The following is an 18,278-nucleotide window of genomic DNA, read 5'->3' as shown; positions in this document are numbered from 1 at the left end:
AAAATACACTACATTAACTCCTGCAGGTTAACAGTGATTGACCAAAGACTTTCAGTTCTCACAGACTGTAATGTATTACTCTAAATGTACATACTAAGAAATGCACCTACCGTAAATCCACCTATGATATGAATAGCTTAATTATACTTTGCTCTTTTAAAATTAGTTCTGGTGGAGTAGAAAAGTTTGGACAGCACTGTTAAAAGCCACGTTTCAAATTAAGGTGACCCATTTGTTGTTAGTTTTGGTATTTGTCACAAAATAGCTGCCAATTAAAATACCTACATATCTCTCTATGTTTTCTCTAACAGAGGCAAAAAGAAGCCCCCAAAAATATGCCTAAAAAGAAAGCACGGGTATACAAGCAATTTCTGTACCATTTCAAATGGCCTGTGAAAATGTTTTGAGTTTTTTAAATTCTGCGTCCCAGAATCAAAGGGGCGGTGACACAGCGCAATGTATAGTGTGATGTATAACTTACACATCAGAAATACCCCAAGCATAGCGGTGTTGCTAACCTCTCCAGAGCCCGTCTTTCACCGTCCCACAAATGTTAGCATGAATAGAACCCTTCGCCCTAAGTGACAACAGCTTGCAGATCTCAGCGTCTCCCCAGTTTGACATCTTTCTGCTCGCGTTGATATGTTTGTTTACTCTACACAGCCCATGTTCATTTTTAAATCCCCCCCGGCGTGGAAGTCGCACCCACAATACATCATCAAAACGTCACACCTTGGTTGCGGAACGAGAGGTGTTCCTTTTACGTAGTGTTCGAGAATCATGATTCCACCTTTATCATGGTTGTGTTACTACCTCCAGAGGCGTTACAAAGCCACGATAAAGGTGGGACCAAATGATCCCACCATTTCGTGTATGCAGAATAAAGGCGAAATATTCCCGTAACAGAAGCGCTGTGTAAAAGGGGCTTCTCTTTTGTAGTAGACACACAGTCTGAATCCCCAGTGTTTTCTGTCTTTTGCTTCGTGTTCTCTCCTCTCTGTAGGTTCTTTTTGATCATTTCCCTGTCTCCAGTTTTCCTCACCTCCTCCCTAACCCTACTTCCTTTCCATTGTGACAGCGTTCCTCTGTGCTGTGCCATTTACCTCAAATGAGTCAGGTGGTAATTTACTTTGTTGACAAGACATTTGGTACCCACACAGACATACACACTACCCAGGTAGAAGGTGCTACTTAGTAGGGTCTGTCCATCAATATTAGGACAAAGAGCAACAGCTTGTGGTTATCTCATCCCGTGAGGTCAGGCTTGATCTTCCCCTCTCTTCATTTATTCCTCTCTGACAGTGTCACTTTCCATCCTCTCTACCCCTCCCCCAACAGATACACTCTAATACTACTACACTGTGTTCTGCCTTTGCGCTCCTTCAGTTCCGGGGCACTCGCAAGCACTGGGACACATTGGCAGCCATAAGCTTCTTACATTACATTGCTGCACTTGACCAAACACCTGGCCTGCCGGCGGATGAAGAAGAAGCTGTAAACCTGAGTGTTAATGTGCATGCAGGTGAGAGGGTGGCAATCAACATCACTCCCGTGACAGCTCATCAGCTAATGTTCATTACCTATCACACACATCTCAAAAAGGAAGCCAAATATCACCTCTGCCTGGAATACAGACAGCTACAAAAACTGAGCCAAGGGAGGTGAAGTCTAATTAAATTAAAGCAGTTTATATGATTACCAGCTCTCTGTGGAAGACGGTACAGCATTCACTTTAAGTCAAAGTGTCTTTTCTGTCTCAAAGCAGAGCACTGATACAGGTCTATAAATGTAAACTCTTTTGGCACACAAGTTGCTTAAAACTCTCATAAGCATTCTACTTTATTTCCGAATAAAATCCAGCATTCTGTGTATTAATCTAAAATATAAACACTGCAACTTGGGGACACTCTTCCACTATTCCAAAATTACTTTCAGTAGATCAAAGTAACTGTAGGTAAAATATACAGTAGCTTTATGCGGGCAAGGAAATGAACTAACTCCCACTTCTCCAAACTGTGCCAGCACAACAGATGGTACTAAGCAGCTTTCAGGTGTAGGCTTACATTTTTGAAACAGTGCGCATGCCACTTATACATCTAAACACAAAGAGAAAACTAAAATTATACATCACCTATGAGCAACTGCTTACTGTTTTGGTACTGTAATGTTTTGGCACAAAAAAAGTGCTGCTCCTGACTCCTGGTGTTAGCGAGTTCCAACACATTATCACATTTTCAGGGCTAATAAAACACCTAGGTTCAGCCAAAATGTTAATAAGATATGTGACCCAAAGGAACCCAGGCGGTGGTGAAACAAACAGCAGCGTGACTTACTGATCCAGGGAAGCCATCGGAGGCTGTGACGATCAAACGGTACTGGTCAGTGGTCTCTCTGTCCAGAGGTTTTCCCAAAAGAAGAAGTCCAATCCTGCAGAAGACAGGTCCAAGAAAGACTTAAGGACAAATGACTGTGCAATAAAAGTCAGTGCGCAAATAAGCGTCCTGATTATAAACAAGAAATAAGCTATTGCTTTTCAAGATCCTGTGAATGAAGGAAAAACACAGAAGTAGTAGAGAAATATTAACTTCTGCAGTGTTTTCTTGGTTGACTTTTTTTTTTCCTGGCCCACTGTTGCCAAATAGCAAAGTAGGTTGAACCCAAAGGCAAAACGTGAACATCAGTCCCCCAGTGATGGCACGTGTCTTTGCATGTTTGATACAAAGAAAAGGGACACCCACTCATTCAATAAACTGACTCAAAAGCTCTACACATGGCCAAAACCTCCACAGGGTACCTTTATTATAGTGACTTCACAGGGAAAGAACACAATATACTATAAGGCAATTGATAGTGATAGAAAACTCTCCACTTTTATTGACTATGGTTATATGTGTAATTGACATATGAATAAAACATGGTTGCTGACAAATGATGACAATGACTTGGGGTTGAAGAGCAGGTGGGCTGCTAAATTGTCCTACTCTGTCTTTTCTAGTACTTGCCTCTTGTTCCCAAACCACATGGACGACAGACAGAAAGATTCATGTTTTCTTTCCAATAACTGCAGCAGCCACAGACACCCTCCTGTTTGCTCATAAGCTATAATTTGGCGCTCTGGCCTCCCAAACACCAAGTGTGGATGCATTTCAAAGCAGAACACTGAATTATCTTTGTTTGCACACACAGGCACACAAGACATACGAGCGTAAAGTGCAGACACACATACACGCACACACAAATGCACAGCACGCGCAAAATAATTTCACTGTTGCACTCAGGAGAGGGTCTGCCAGAACCACACATGGAAGGAAAGATGAATGCATCTGAATGCACAGCGAGATTAATGCCCTTCGCAATTCTTTCCTGTCCCCTTGCGCCTTCACATTTCTAATTTAAAGCTCCTTTGACCAAACAGTCCAAGCAGAACCTGACAGCGAGTAGCTTCATCCCTCCACACACCATTAGGTCAAAGCGAGGTTCATCTTGGTATTTGGTAGGCAAATTGCCCAAATTAAATGGAACATTGTTTTTTCCTCTAAACTTTTGTCCCAAGTTACATTGGAAATATTGTATTATTTATCCAATGGCCCAGCTTCTCCATGGTTCAAAAGGGCAAACACAGCTTTAACCATAAACATCAGAACATACAAACATTGTTTTTCCCGTCTGAGCTGCTCTGTTTACACCTATCTATACTTAACCCAAAGCTGTGTGCTCAGTGCAGCTGGACGTACTGGAAGCAATTGATAGGGATATGATGATGACGATGTACAGTGATAATTATTATAATGACAGTGATAATGATGATCATCTTATCTTGATGGTGACTGTATATATGAATATTAAAATGATACATGCCACTGAGCCAGCCTTGGGAGTTTATTTCTGAACTTGAGGGATTGGGACTAAGAGGTTCGGTGATCTTGTACGATAGTATTCTGCCTCTTCTACCTAGACACCGGTAATGGAAAGATGCTGTCACACAGATACTGCAGAGTTTGCTCAATACTATCATCATGAGTAACAATGCTGAGACTCCTGGGGTGTCCCTTTAGATCACACGGAGTTGATGTTGTCAGTTTCTCTTGGTGTAAATGTTAAGTCAAATGTGGTGAGTAAAGGTAAAAGTATGGGAAGTCACATGCTTTACTTTCTACGGTGACACTACAGACTATAATATATGCCTTTAATTGTAATTTGTTACATTTCAGAATCAGAATCTGATTTCCCTCTGGGATTAATTCCAGTGAATTATTAAGTAAGAAACATGAATGTTGGATTCACACAACCCTTTCAGAGCAGACGAACCCGACAGAGGACAGGAGTTCAGGGGTTTCTATGATTATATATTAACCCCTGCTGTATGTACACAGAAACAAAAAAGCAGGTTGATGTTCTCTTTGCTATAAAGCATTAAATATCCTTGACCTTTCGTTTTTCATAGCATCAAGTTAGATTGAGAGCTAGTAAACAAAGACAAAAATAAAAAGAGAATTTATGTGAATTTAAAACGCCCCAGGTCCACAGAAGACCATTTTCTCTTCACTTCGTTTCTGGGGGGATTTTTGTTGCCTTGTAATTAATCCTCTTAAAATAAAAGAAGCAAAACTTCTTTGTGTTGTCATCCAGAGGTGATATTTATAGAGAATGTAATATAAATAATATATACGACACATTGAATATGCAGCTTCATTGCGCACTGCATGCTCTGAGTTGCATGTTAACTGGCTATTATTTCCAAGAATGCAACAGTATTCTGATAATCAGTTATGTAAATTATGACACTTATAGTTTGTATTCTGAAGACAAATCTTATGCACATGTTCCTCACATTTTGAGCAGCTGCCTTATTTACATGCATTCCAGCCAGACAATGAAAATCCAGCTGTCTAGGAGACATTCCATATTTTTGCCTCATCCAAGTGTCACTATGTCAGTAAAGCAGTCTGTGGAAAAAAACACTTCCAGCATCTGTTTCATGTGATAATGGCAACTGAGCACACATTGAAACTACACTGAAATTAGCCAGCACGTTTCCTGACATATATCACACAATAGGGGGCCAGTTGTGTCAAGAATTTCAACATCTGTGATCATACAAAAGCTGATGTATGTGATCCCATCAGTGCAACCCATGGATGATATTTGCAGAGGAGAGAACAGTGATGCATATGTGTAAAGAGGCTGAGGAAGAACAATAAAACACTTGCTGTCATTGTGCACTGATGTGAGAAATACATGTGTTTTATGTACTGTAATGCACTAATCTTAAATCATTAGCCAACTTAATTTACCAAAGTGACTAACTGTCCTCAAGTCTGACCTTTTTTAACCAAACTGCTTTAGGTGCATTGTTGTGATTTACATGTAGTCTGGGAAAAATAAAGATGATGCGATCAGACTAGTGCCCTTGAAGTATATTGTGAACAAGTGTTTATAAAAGTGAAAGTGTTCAGCATCACATCATTCTGATCAGTGGTGTAGTGGTCCCTGGAGAAGTGGGTGTACTCTCAATCCCCCCCCCCCCCCTCCTTTTTTTTAAGTAGTCCAGAAAAACGCCCTGTTTTAGAAACAGTGACATGTAAGACTACTCTATTTAGTTTACCCAAAAATCCATCAGTAGTATTTGCTCACTATTATAAAATTATCATGACTTGATCAGAAGCAGTTTGTAGGTATTTACTGGTCACACAAGCAGCTGCATGAATGTAAATGTATTCAGTATGAGGTAAACATTGGATAACATTAGCCTTTCACAATGTTAGCCTTTCATAACCTTAGCCTACTCACACAGTTTAACTATTGGTGACAAAATCTCTTCTCTAAATTTGCAGTCATATGGTCAGTAGTTTAAAACTGACTCATTATGAAACCACCTTAAAACTTACCATAGAATTATGTATTCCATGAAAGTAGGTTCTCTCAATATGTGTCACTCATTTGAAAGACGTTTATTCTGCCTTTCTCCTTTGCATTACCAATAATTGCACATCGTTCAATGAGACATACAGTGACCTGTCAACCAACTAGGGTGGCACTGGCACCTGAGGTGTCCAATCAGGTTCCAGAGGTGTCCAGTGCTAAGCAGAGCCCTGGCTCTGGCACTAAGTTAGCAATATTTTCCTTGGCATGACCCGCCCTACTCAGCCTCATCACTCCTCATACCTAAAGTTAATCAACCTAATCAGTGAAGGTATCGTGTACTAGCCAATTAGAGGCAGAGTAGGGTGGGTCGTGGCTTCACCATGACTGAAAAATAAGTAGGTATACTCCATATACCCTGGACTACACCACTGATTCTGATATGAGGCATTTAAAATGAAAAGTACAAATGGAGCCAAGTTTGAGGATTTCACATGTGCAAAAAACTAATTCAGTAGATGTACTCCATCTATTTTACATGGATTCAATAAGTCATACTTGAAACATAATACAAGCAATTTTACTCTATAATAAAATGTCTCAGTTATGCAGTTACTGTATGTAAACATACAACTCATTGCTTTTCTCTCAAACTATTAGTATATTGTGTGTTTTCTTTCTCTAAACATCATTTTATTCCACAATGATACTCTAAGACGTGTAAGTTTGAGCTGAAAATTGTTATTCAGGAACTGTCTTAACATTTCTGTATTCAGGATCGAACCCCTTTAGTGTGAATACTTGGGCCTGGCTTGTGTCGAACTGTGATTCTGCCTCTGCCTGTTAGTTTATCATTACTGTACATCCTCTGTGTAGCATCTGGTAGCTGACAAACTCACAGCCACTGATTCAGTCGGTGCCTTGTTCACTACTATAATGGTGAGTGAATCTGAATCTTTTCCACCTCCCTCAGGGGAACCTGCCCCATTTAGTGGATGTTATAGACTAGAGAGCTCATTATTCATAATAGCTGAATTGAACCAGTCCCATATGTAGCCTGAATCTGAACATGCAGCAATGCAAAATCATGCTGGTGTTCTGAGAGGTTGAAAAATGAGAGCATGAAGTAGGTCTCCGTTTATTGCACACTCATCAAGTGTACCAGCTAATCACTCTTTGATTCATCATTTGCTTTATCAGCAGCTGCTTGAAGTTATTATATGGCTAGGTTGTGGAGTGGCTGCGATTGTAATATTTCTGCCACACAGAAGATGTATAAGGGCAGACTGTAAAGCTCCCATCCGTCCATATAAAGCAAACCATTTTAACACTGTGGAGAGGAAAAAGGAGTAAGCAAAGGGCAGAGTTACAGTGCTGCAATAGAGCTTGTCCTTGCATAGCTGGGAGACTGAGGATGCAGACAAAAGAGCTTTAATCAATTAGAGGGAAACGTGTCTGGCATGTTCAGTCTCCACACGTCTCTTCTGTCATACACCAGCTCCCTTCCCTTCATATTTACTTGCTTATTTAAGGCTTACTAAAAGCACTAACCACTTTAATATTTTATGTCCTTTCCTTGCTCTCTAAGAGATGGTGATTTTGAGAGGCAAAGGGGTCAGCTTATGTGCTGCTCATTTTGATCACACACTGAGACCCTTCTCAGTGTGCCATGCTGAGAAAGGTGACAACATCGTCACAAAAACACCAATGAAAATTATGTTTTTGGTTAAACTGTGACATGAATGCTGTGCAACACAGGGAGAGTGCACAGCCTTGATACAATATCCTATTTTCATTTTAAATAGCTTGCGACAGACACATTCCCTTTGCATCAATTATTTATAAGCTTTTCCATCTATACCTCCATCTTCAGTGTGATGTACTGGTGGATGTGGAAGTCATACCTTATGGGGACAACTGTACTTGAAAAATAGCTGGACTTACGTTTTTGTGAGGTTGAAAATCTCCTGGGGATCCCCACTCACAATGTTGTATGTGATAGGGTCATTTTCTCTATCTGTGGCCTGGCGGATGAAGAAAAAGAAAAAGAAGAACACTAGAGGTTTGAAGGTCACATGTTGGTGTCACTACTAAAGGCTAGCAGACAGGTCACATATAAGGAATTAACCATTTACTACTGGACGCTGGGATTTTGTGGTGAAATTAAATTATCCCAGAGTGAGAACAATCAGAAAAGAAAAAAAAAGGATGAACACAATTAATGATGCAAATAAGGAAAATTCATAAGAAGACATGGATATTTCATTAAATTCCACTATATTATTCATACACTTGTTAGTGATTATTGAAAGACGAATTGATGACTCACTTGTAGATTGAGCAAAATTGCACCTATTCTCATGGCCTCGCTCACTTCCAAGCTGTATGTGAGGAGGGGGAAGCGTGGGGGGCTCTGATTGTTGGGTGGCAGCACCTCAATGTACACTGTAGTGATGGAGCTCCTAGTGGAAAGAAAGCCACAAATCAGCTCATTGATTGCATCAATTTCTTCTGGAGAACCACTTGAGTTGTGCTGGGGTACCTTGCCTACGGCATAGTGGAAAATGTTCATAATAAATAAGCTCATATAAATGCTGTGTTGCAGCTTGAAACTGATGAAAAGCATAACTCACACATTTGCTTGCATATGAGTTATTTTTTAGGTCAGTGTGTTCGTGTGTACTTTTTTTTTGTACATTTGTTAGTGTCACTCATACCATTTAATGTTAAATTTCCTACTAGTCAGTCGGTTTTCATTCAACACAAACACACATAAAAGTGAACCAGGGGCTCGTTTCTGGATTAACTAGTGCACCCTTTCACGTAAATAGCGAACTAACAATGGTGAAGCGAATGCAGAGGTTTAACGAAGGCTAAATCTGTTTCTAGGCTGGTTGCGTTCGTAATGTTCATGCAACTAGTAACGAACAAACGAACAAATACCTCTGTTCCCACTGTTCCAGCTTCCATTTCAAGGAGATACATTTATGATGAGGGTCTATATGGTGTTCTAATTTTACATTATTTGGAATGCGATGGAATTCACCATAACTGAGGACAACCTTGTTAAAGCCAACTCTTTGCTTTGGTTCCAAAAGTATTCATTTTGTGTTCATTTTATTAATGTATAATAAAAAAAAAACAAAACATTACAGTTATGTGATTTGAAGCATTCATAATGTTATAATGATTGGTTTCACTCAACTGAACCCCCACTGGAGAAGATATTATCAAAACTGTGTTAAAAATCTTTTTTTTTCTATAATATTCATTATGTGCCAAAGGAAATGCTCACTTTTCTCTAACCAGAATTAATGAATCTGTCAGCATTATGGTTAAGATGAAGAATTATTTTATTCACACAAATTGTAGCTTCCGGCTGGTAGTCTAAGGATGACCCAAGTTATTCCACACTGGTGACTTCATTAACAGAACTCTAAAGGGTAACTGTTGGCAGTAACCACAAACAACAGGACAAAAAGAATGTATAGAAAAACTTCACTGCTCCGTTCCCTCATCCATTCACTCACCACACACATACCTCATCACAAACACACACCGGTTCACTGGCTCCGCCCCCATACTGCTCTCATTCATTCATTCATCTCTTAAAGCCACACACACTCCGTCCTCTGTTGTACTATGTCCTGAGGTAATCTATATCCATACATCGATGCGGAGAATAAAATTGAGTGAGTGGATCAATCAATCCTCACAATAAATTTTTTTGTTGATGCAAAATACCCAGGGGAAAAATCTGATATCATCAAAGATATTATCATACTTCTGTTAAAAATCTTCTTTTTCGAATATAAATAATATATCAAATGAAATATTTTGCAGAAATGGAGTGAAATGAAGCTAATTCTAACGCAGACTCTCCGACGTCCTCGTTAAAATCGGCCCAGTAACGCGGCACTTAACGAGCGCAGACTTTTAACCAACTAGCCCAGAAACGGGATAACGCATTTTGTGTTGCGTTGGGGTTAACAATTTCATGAGTGAGCGCAGAAATGAGCCCCTGGCTGGTTGAGAAATATTCTTTGAAATGCTCTAAAAGTGCACTATCCATCATATCTTGTTTTACACTGTTAGAGAATTCCTGACCGGTGGCGAGCCTGGCTATAAGTGTCTGTGCAGGCTGTTGGTTTTTACTGTGAAATGAGTGATGGAAAACACTACCTATTCCACCCACAGTAGCATCTTACACTTGCATAAGCTGACGTGTAAAGTACTAGATACAAAGCAACTATTACTCTTTTATCATTAGATAAAAAGGAAGTAAACCATGAAATATCTCTCTCTGCTATCTACACAGAAAAAGAACATCTGCTGTATCATTTATAACAGCTTGTTGGAATTTATGCTTTGCTTATTTAACTATAACTAATTCAGATGCCAGTGAAATACACTGAAATATACCAGACTTTACATGGATTTTCCAGACATTATATATAATAGCAAAAAATAGATGACATTAACAGTAACTCTAATATACAAGTATTCTGTTGTATAACAAAGAACTTGTGTTTGCAAAGAGATCTCAGATAGATCAGATGACATCAATAGTGGAACATGTACCTTCTCTGGATCTCCGGTGCATTATCAAAGGCTTTAACGGTCAGTGCATAAGATCTTCCCACAATTAAAGTGACACCAGGCGCCACAGTGATGCGTCCTGTGCGATTACTGATGACGAAGTCCCCCTGGGCACCGGCCAGTATCTCATAGGTTACTAGACCATTCAGCCCCTCATCAGCATCTGCTGCAGTTAACTGGTGGAGCAGATGGGGAGACAGAAACATACACACATTATACACAATATACACATGATATCAGGAAGTATTTTATTTATTTATTTGGTACACGGCGCTGTTTGGGGAACAGAGTGAGTCCTAAACAGCTGTCTGTTCCATGCTCATCAAACCAGTCAAGCACTTAATATTTTCTCAGTAGGAAGTTTTGATTGATTTCAGTCAAGTTGCCCTTCTAGAATCTATTTTGGTGGCCTGCTATTATTTAATCATTACATGACCAGATGACATTTAAATATGAATACACATGCTACTGTCTGAATTCCATGTGCTCTGTTCAATATTAATTGTGCTTCCCAAGAAATTAATTTCTGAGTTGAGAAAAGATGGCTGCTGCGGGTAGCACTTTTTTTTTTTTTTTTTTTTTTTTTTTTTTACAATAAATCAAGCAAATACAATATATATACTGTATTTCATGCCATGTTGGTAACTCTATTAAGCAGTGAGTGTTTCTTTTAAGCCAGTTATAAGGGCTTCACGCTGCTTATAATTACAAGCCCTCCTGGTGAAGATGGCTTCACCTTTTCCAGGCCTTGAAACTTAAATGCAAGAAGCTCAGACCTCCCTTTTCATGCTCATGACGTTGGAGTAAAAGCTGCAGCATCAAATCAGCAGTGCCGTTCTCATGGGACTCGTGGATCTCATAAACGGCTTATAAAATCGGCTAAGCGGTCACACCAGACACACTGTGACCCCTGGCCTCATTTCTCAGAGGGTGAAACGGCTGGTTTTAAAGACAGATTAAACTTGACCTTTTCAGTGTCTGACATTTTTTTTGGAGAGGGTTTTTCTAAGAGGACAGATCAGCTGAAAGACAAAAGATCATGTTCTGACTACCAAATAAAAGACAATGACAAGAACAGACACAAGAGAGATATCAAAATTAGCTTGTAGGCTTTTTTTATAGGATTGTGTGCACTCATTTGTTTCACTTAGCATTAATTAAATGCATAAAACATGATAAATACATGACCTTTAAAGCTGTGGTACTGTGCATAATTCATGAAAACAGTCTTAACTAACTAAACACAATGAAGGGAACCTTTTTTCAAAACTGAGTAAAACTTACAATGACCTACTGCACAGTACTAATAAAAGCTGATCTAATGGTAAGAGGCTTCCCAGGCCTGTGCAATGAAGACGCAGAGGGACATCTCTGACTTGTCAGACATGATTGCAGATGTGAAAAGGGAACTGTTCTAAAGGTTTGCCTGTCAATACAACGCAATGGGTTGGTGTGGTTATTTGCTTAGAGCATGAAAGAACAAGACAGACGGAGAGACATTCTATGTGATGGGTATAAAGGCAGAGGCGTAAAAGCAGGATGCAAGTGCAAAAGACTAAAAGAGAAGAGGGAGGAAAGTGAGAAAAGGGTTTGATTGATTACCTGTAGCACTGTCTCTCCAGGCTGCATGTCTGTAAAGACTTCAACGCTGTAGGAGACCTGAGCAAACGTGGGTGTATTGTCATTGGCATCAATGACCACGATGTTTACAGTGACTGGGTCGCTCTGCTGGACACCATCTGATGCCACCATCTGTAAACACAAGAAAGAGAAGTGCGTACAACCTCGATTTTGATCAAAGGAACCAATGTAGTGATCTTATGCTTTGAAGATTGTGTAATAAAGTCATTTGAACTCTGCCTTTTGCAAATTTTCATTTTTACTCCCTTATTGTTAGAAAAGACAGGAGAAAAGAGAGCCTGTATGAAGCCTGCCTAAAGGACAGCTTGCAAACTGAACAAACTGCATGTTTATTTGTCCCTAGGAGCTCTGATCTTTGAAACTTGGCTAGGGGGAGAGAAAATGGACTGAGTGGGATAGCAAATGAAGTGCAGGAGCAAAGGAAAAGCTAAACAGAAGTAGTGGCAGGAGCAAGCAATACATGATTCTGTTGGCAAAATTGCTTTTTTCCCTAAAAAATTTACACTTAATCCTCAAATGGAGCTGACATATCCTGCTGGCCTGGCTAATGTTGTACTGTAGTGCTTGTTTTCCTTTTTTATGCATAAAGGTGATCTATAAAACATGACGTGATTTTCATCTAAGTCCTATAATTGGATCAAAGGACACCAATTAAACAACTCTAGACAAAAAGATTAAATATTAGCTTAGAATTATCCTTATCTTAAACAAAAGTAAACGGTTCAATATTTCAGTTAGTGTGATGATCATCAGGGGAGAGGGTGGGAGGTCTGAAAAATCTGCATTTTCACTATCAAGACAGATCTTGACGACACACGTTGATTCAAGTCTGTCATCAGTAAAACAACTGCTGATTCTCACCGAACCTTACAGGGTCACAGGACAGTTTCTAAAGACTTTGTAGTCTACGAGTTCACTTTCAGGTGTACATGTGAAACAGCTTCAAGATCATTATTTCCCTCCAGGGGCAAGAGTGAAGAACACAGATCGCGCAAAGAGCAAGACGTGTAAAAGTCCAAAAGGTTGCAATTAACCCTGCATGCCACCGTAAAGGCCTCGCTTGCTGTGGTTGATGTCAACGTTCAAGAGTTCCAGCATCAGGAGAACAATCACAATGGTGAACATGGCAGAGGTGCAAGGAGGAAGCAACTACTCTACAAAAAAGAACATTTCCTTCATACAATTTGCTGAAACTCTTATGCTTAGCACTGACAAAACATTGCATTCCTTAAACAAGTGGTTCCAGGCACAATAAACCCCGCCCCTCACATGTATTGTAGCTTATTTTGGCAGCGATCCAGCCGATGTCATCATGTCGATGAGTGTGCTGACATCGGCATATCAACTGCCTCTATATACCTGCCAAGTTTGAAGTAAATTGAAACAAAATTGATGTTTTTATAGGCATTTGAAATTCCGCCCATTATATGTACAAGGGGGGGAAAAAAAATCATAAAAATTTTAACTTTGACCTACTTTTCCCAAAATGTAATGACATCTAATCTATAAACCCAATTTGGTATGAATTCAACCAATAGTTTTGCTTCTAAAGTGTTAACAAACAAACAAACCAAGCCAAAATTAGTACCCCTTGCCTCCCATTCGAGGGGCGGGGTAATAAGAACTTTCTTCCATCTGAGAAACATGGTGGTGGCGGTATCATGATCTATGACGATTGATCTATGAATTATACTAGAAAATTTGGCAGGGAAATGTCAAGGTATCCATTCAACAGAAAGATTATACAGCAAAACAAGGAATGGTTAGAGGAGAAAAAATTTAATATGTTGGAATCGCTGTCCTTAGTTGCTGTGCAGGCTGATAAACAGTTATTGGAAATGTTTCGATTGGTGAATAAATGTCACACCAATTACTGAAGTCACTCATTCATATACTTCTACTGCTCAAAATATTCCTCTCATATGTATGCAAATAGTAACACATGTCTCTGAATCCTACTCTATCACCCAAACACACTGACTAAAACAAACAAAATGATCATCTTTGAAGGTTGATATTTATCTAAATTGGATCTGTGCGCTCTTTCTCATTACACACCAGAATAAACAAGAATCATAAGACTGACTTGGTTCTAACATTTCTGCAAAAATAAGATTTCACTCAGTAGCAATCTGGAATGAAATAATCTGCATAAAAGCATTTACAAAAGCATAAACTTCGAGTAGATGCTTTTGTTGAGCACATACTCTTATTAAAGAAAGCCTTTAAAGAACTATAGCTGTCAGTTGTGATTTCTTTCCATCGTTAAGAAGAAAATATAGCCTGTTTCCAACATTAAGAATGTAAGAGTGTGTGTGACAGACTGCAGTGGGATGAATAAGAGTGAATGGATGGATGTGAATGATTTTTTTTTAGTTTTAACTAATGTCTGCTTTCTAAATGATAACATCAGCCTGCCCGGGGACTACAGGTGGAAATTAGCACTAGTGCTACAACCTGACACACTACATCTCTCCTGTTTAAGGTTAATGTATATGGTGGATTGTCCCTGTCTAGATAAAAAAAGAAAAAAAAGAAATGGATTATCTCAGCTATAAAACTTTTATTAACCTATTTAATTTATTGAAGTGGCACAAAATATCAGTTTGTCTATTACCACAGAGCTAATCAGCGTCCTCATTATATCATGTCTAGACTGATAACTTAAATCCTGAAAAAGTACCAGGGCAATCATATAGCGAATGGGTCAACCCGCATCACAGGGAATATTTAGCTCACTTGGTAATGTATCAGACTGCAACACAGAAGACTCAGGTTCAATTCCCAGTTGGAGTAGCATTTCCTTTTGTTTTTTGTTTTTTTTTTAATTTTCAAATGGGGTGGACGGGAAGGGCTGGTAGGTAAATCTGACATTGATATAAATCATCCACTGGGACAACATTCAGACTGCAGAATTCCACAGGACCACAGCACTCAATACACTGAACTGACACAGAACTGAAGTCACACAGCACACTGCTGCATCTATCTAACATGTACCTCCACCCACCTTCTCCAGCCTCCAGAGCAAAGAACACCATAAAACAACATATAGCGTATTTAGAACAATAATTCTTATTCTATACTATATACTATCACCAATTTGTCATTTCTTCCATCAATTGCCACAGTACTGTGGTAGCAAAATGCATGAAGGTATAGTACAAATGCCAACATTTGATTGGTCTGTGACAACAGACAAATGATATTTTGAGCCACAGTACTGTGGCAGTAGCCGTTGCCTTAATTTATATGCATGCAATGCAGTGACTAAGAATATTTTCAGTCTGGTCTGAGTGTGGGGTTAAGGTCTCTGCAAAACAAAACATGAAAAAACACGTAGGATTTAATGGTTAAAATGTACATGTTTTTAAGAGATTGCTCAATCTAAAGCACAGAGTTCTCTAATGTGTCTAAACCCCTGTATATGTAAGGGTAGAGACTGCGATCTGGTAGGATCGGCGATTCTACCAGTACAGACTCCGATCGTAGTCTCTACCAGTAGAAACTCCGATCACAGTCTCTACTGGTAGAAACTCCGATCCTGCCAGTAGAAACTCCGATCGGAGTCTCTACTGGTAGAAACTCTGATCCTACCAAACATTTAATAAGATCGGAGTTTCTACTGGTAGAAACTCCGATCCTACTGGTAGAAACTCCGATTGGAGTCTCTACTGATAGAAACTCCGATCTTACCAATAGAATTGCCAAATGCAAAGTTAATGTTGAAATTCCAAAGGTTTTGAGAAAATTGTTGTCATTTTATATTTCACAAATGGTTTTAATATTTGGTGCTTTCCATAAATTATTTATATATTATGTGAGCGTGCTGAGACTAACTAAAAAGTCCAGATGTGGGTTAGGGGTTAGGGTTAGGTAGGTAGGATCAGAGTTTCTACCAGTAGAGACTCCGATCAGAGTTTCTACTGGCAGGATCGGAGTTTCTACCAGTAGAGACTCTGATCGGAGTTTCTACTGGTAGAATCGCCGATCCTACCAGATCGCAGTCTCTACCCTGACATATATAATAAATGTATCTCAAAATATGTATGCTGAGGCTGAAGAAATGGCGAAGAAATGCCTGGAAAATTCTGAATGTACATGACCACATGTTGGGTTTGACCAAGCAAGGTCAGCTTTTGCTCTAGAAGTGTCATTTTATCTTTGTGTTTGAGAGTACCTCTTGATATAGGACTAACCTGTGACTCTATTAATATACCCTGAATAGGAGATGTAGGTCACCGGGTGCAGTGCTGTCTTGTTGATCTAAATCTAGCATTTACATACCGTAAATGTATAGGACGTCTGCTTCTCCCGATCCACAGGTTTGAGAAGCTTTAAGTAGCGGGTAATTCCAGTTGGGGTCAGAGTAAAGATGGTGGTGTAGTCATCCATAGTAATCTGCACCGAGGGGTCTTTTGTCTTTCAACAGAAAGACAAGAGAAACTTGTTACCATGGAGACATGACTGTTTCATCATCTTTTTTTTTTTTTTTTACCAAGGCCGCAGCTGTGGGGCTGAGAAAACCTATCAAACAGTACATTTTGATCTGACAAAGAGTTAAAAAAGTAATCTGAAGGCAGGATTCACATGTGTCTGTGGAAAACAGTGGAAAAGGAGAGTTGAGGATCTATCCACAAATGAGAAATGACTGCTTAATAGTGTAGTATTAATGAAGGAAAGACAAGAGGAAATGTTCTTGATGACAAAAAAAACAAAAACAAAAAAAAAAACACTCCAGTTATTCCTTGTGATCCTATTTGGGAAAAGATATTGCACATTAAACAGGAAATCAGCTCAAGGCTAGACGTTTAATGACCTTGAAAACACTGAGAAAAATTGAGACATTTGCCAAAGATGCTTTATCACTGTGAGCTTCACATCAATGTTATGCTTCGACTGTGTTAACAAATAAAGTTGGAGTCCATTGTGGTTCATTGCTGAAGTCTGCTTCGATTTGTGTCCATCAATGAGTCCTCTTAAGAGAGTTTGGTAAACATCAGGACTGGATGGTGTATTGATTTTCTTATCTTTGTTTTCAATCCACTCTGATTTGTTAATCTTCTCCAAGGACTGAGTTAAAGGGATAGTTTGAAAGGTGGATCATTTGTTTTGGATTTGTGCATTTCCACTCATCTAAATGTAACTCTTCCACTGCTGTGAGGATGTTTAAACCTCAGCATTTCTCACAGTGGTGGGTGAACACAAACCAACATGGACCCACACCAAAACACTCGTAACACCACCTCCCATCCAACCACTGCAAACACAAACCAAACAATACTGGGAAACATTTTTTTGTATTTGCAAAGAATAATTGCATGTTTTGATTTGAGCAAACAAGAAGCCTGATCTGCATATAAAGAAAGAGAACACATCACAGCAACACACTCCAAAAACAAACGCCCCACTAGGATTCAGAACTAAATGCACAGGCTTGATTAATCAGTACACACACACCTATCATTACTGGAGATTTTCTTTGTGTTTAATTTTTCACTTATAAAAGGTAAAACAACAAAAGGCATGTAATTTCAACTTCTGTAATAACACAGGAGAGATTACTTGTTGTATTTTCCTCTCCAAAGTATACCTACAAAGATCATAATTGTGTGTTGAGAATGTCTCCAGCAGTGATGAGTGTTTTCAGTTGATTTTGACATTTTCTAAAATAAAGCATGCATTCACAATAGGGATGTCCTGTGTCACAGTAAATCAAGCTAATCATGACCTTTTTAATCAGTTTTTTACAGCTTGTGTTTAATGTAACTTATTAAACTCCAGGTTCTATAGCCGGGTGAAGTCAAGGAGAGGTTAAAATCTGGTCAAAAAACTTAAATTACAATAATCTACACCAAACTTATATTTGGGGTAGATAATTACTTATATTTTCAGGAAAATGTATTCTGAAATGAGAAAAAATTGTGAAAAAAAAATCTGAGGAGTTATATGAGTGTGAATATTTGGAAAGTGACAAAGCTTTCTGCCGTCATTTTGGGTTCATTTTATAAACTCTCATAAATAAACAAAATTTATCCCAAATACATTGACATTTGAATATTAGATTATTTATGTCATATTCTAAACACGCTGTGTTTAAAATTAATAAATGCATATATCTATGCAAAATACATTTGAATATATGTTAAAATTATTTGTATGTTGTAAATACCATA

At 38.9% G+C, this 18,278-nt stretch overlaps 1 protein-coding gene across 3 annotated transcripts in view; it reads right to left on the bottom strand.

The window, feature by feature from the left end:
- The window catches only part of LOC115434336 (protocadherin-15-like), a 348,357-nt gene that overhangs the window by 101,804 nt on the left and 228,275 nt on the right, over positions 1 to 18,278 (bottom strand). For all 3 annotated transcript variants that reach the window (XM_030156230.1, XM_030156229.1, XM_030156231.1), the window contains 6 exons: positions 16,390 to 16,524; positions 12,064 to 12,213; positions 10,444 to 10,637; positions 8,192 to 8,324; positions 7,807 to 7,886; positions 2,334 to 2,427 (listed from right to left, as the gene is read on the bottom strand). In XM_030156230.1, the coding sequence (XP_030012090.1) occupies positions 2,334 to 2,427; positions 7,807 to 7,886; positions 8,192 to 8,324; positions 10,444 to 10,637; positions 12,064 to 12,213; positions 16,390 to 16,524 (786 nt within the window). The remainder of the gene's footprint in view (positions 1 to 2,333; positions 2,428 to 7,806; positions 7,887 to 8,191; positions 8,325 to 10,443; positions 10,638 to 12,063; positions 12,214 to 16,389; positions 16,525 to 18,278) is intronic.

This window comes from Sphaeramia orbicularis, chromosome 15 (genome assembly GCF_902148855.1).
Source record: "Sphaeramia orbicularis chromosome 15, fSphaOr1.1, whole genome shotgun sequence".
Classification (NCBI taxonomy): Eukaryota; Metazoa; Chordata; class Actinopteri; order Kurtiformes; family Apogonidae; genus Sphaeramia; species Sphaeramia orbicularis.
The sequence above is the reverse complement of the archived record's forward strand: the minus strand, read 5'-3'. Positions and strand labels throughout refer to the sequence as shown.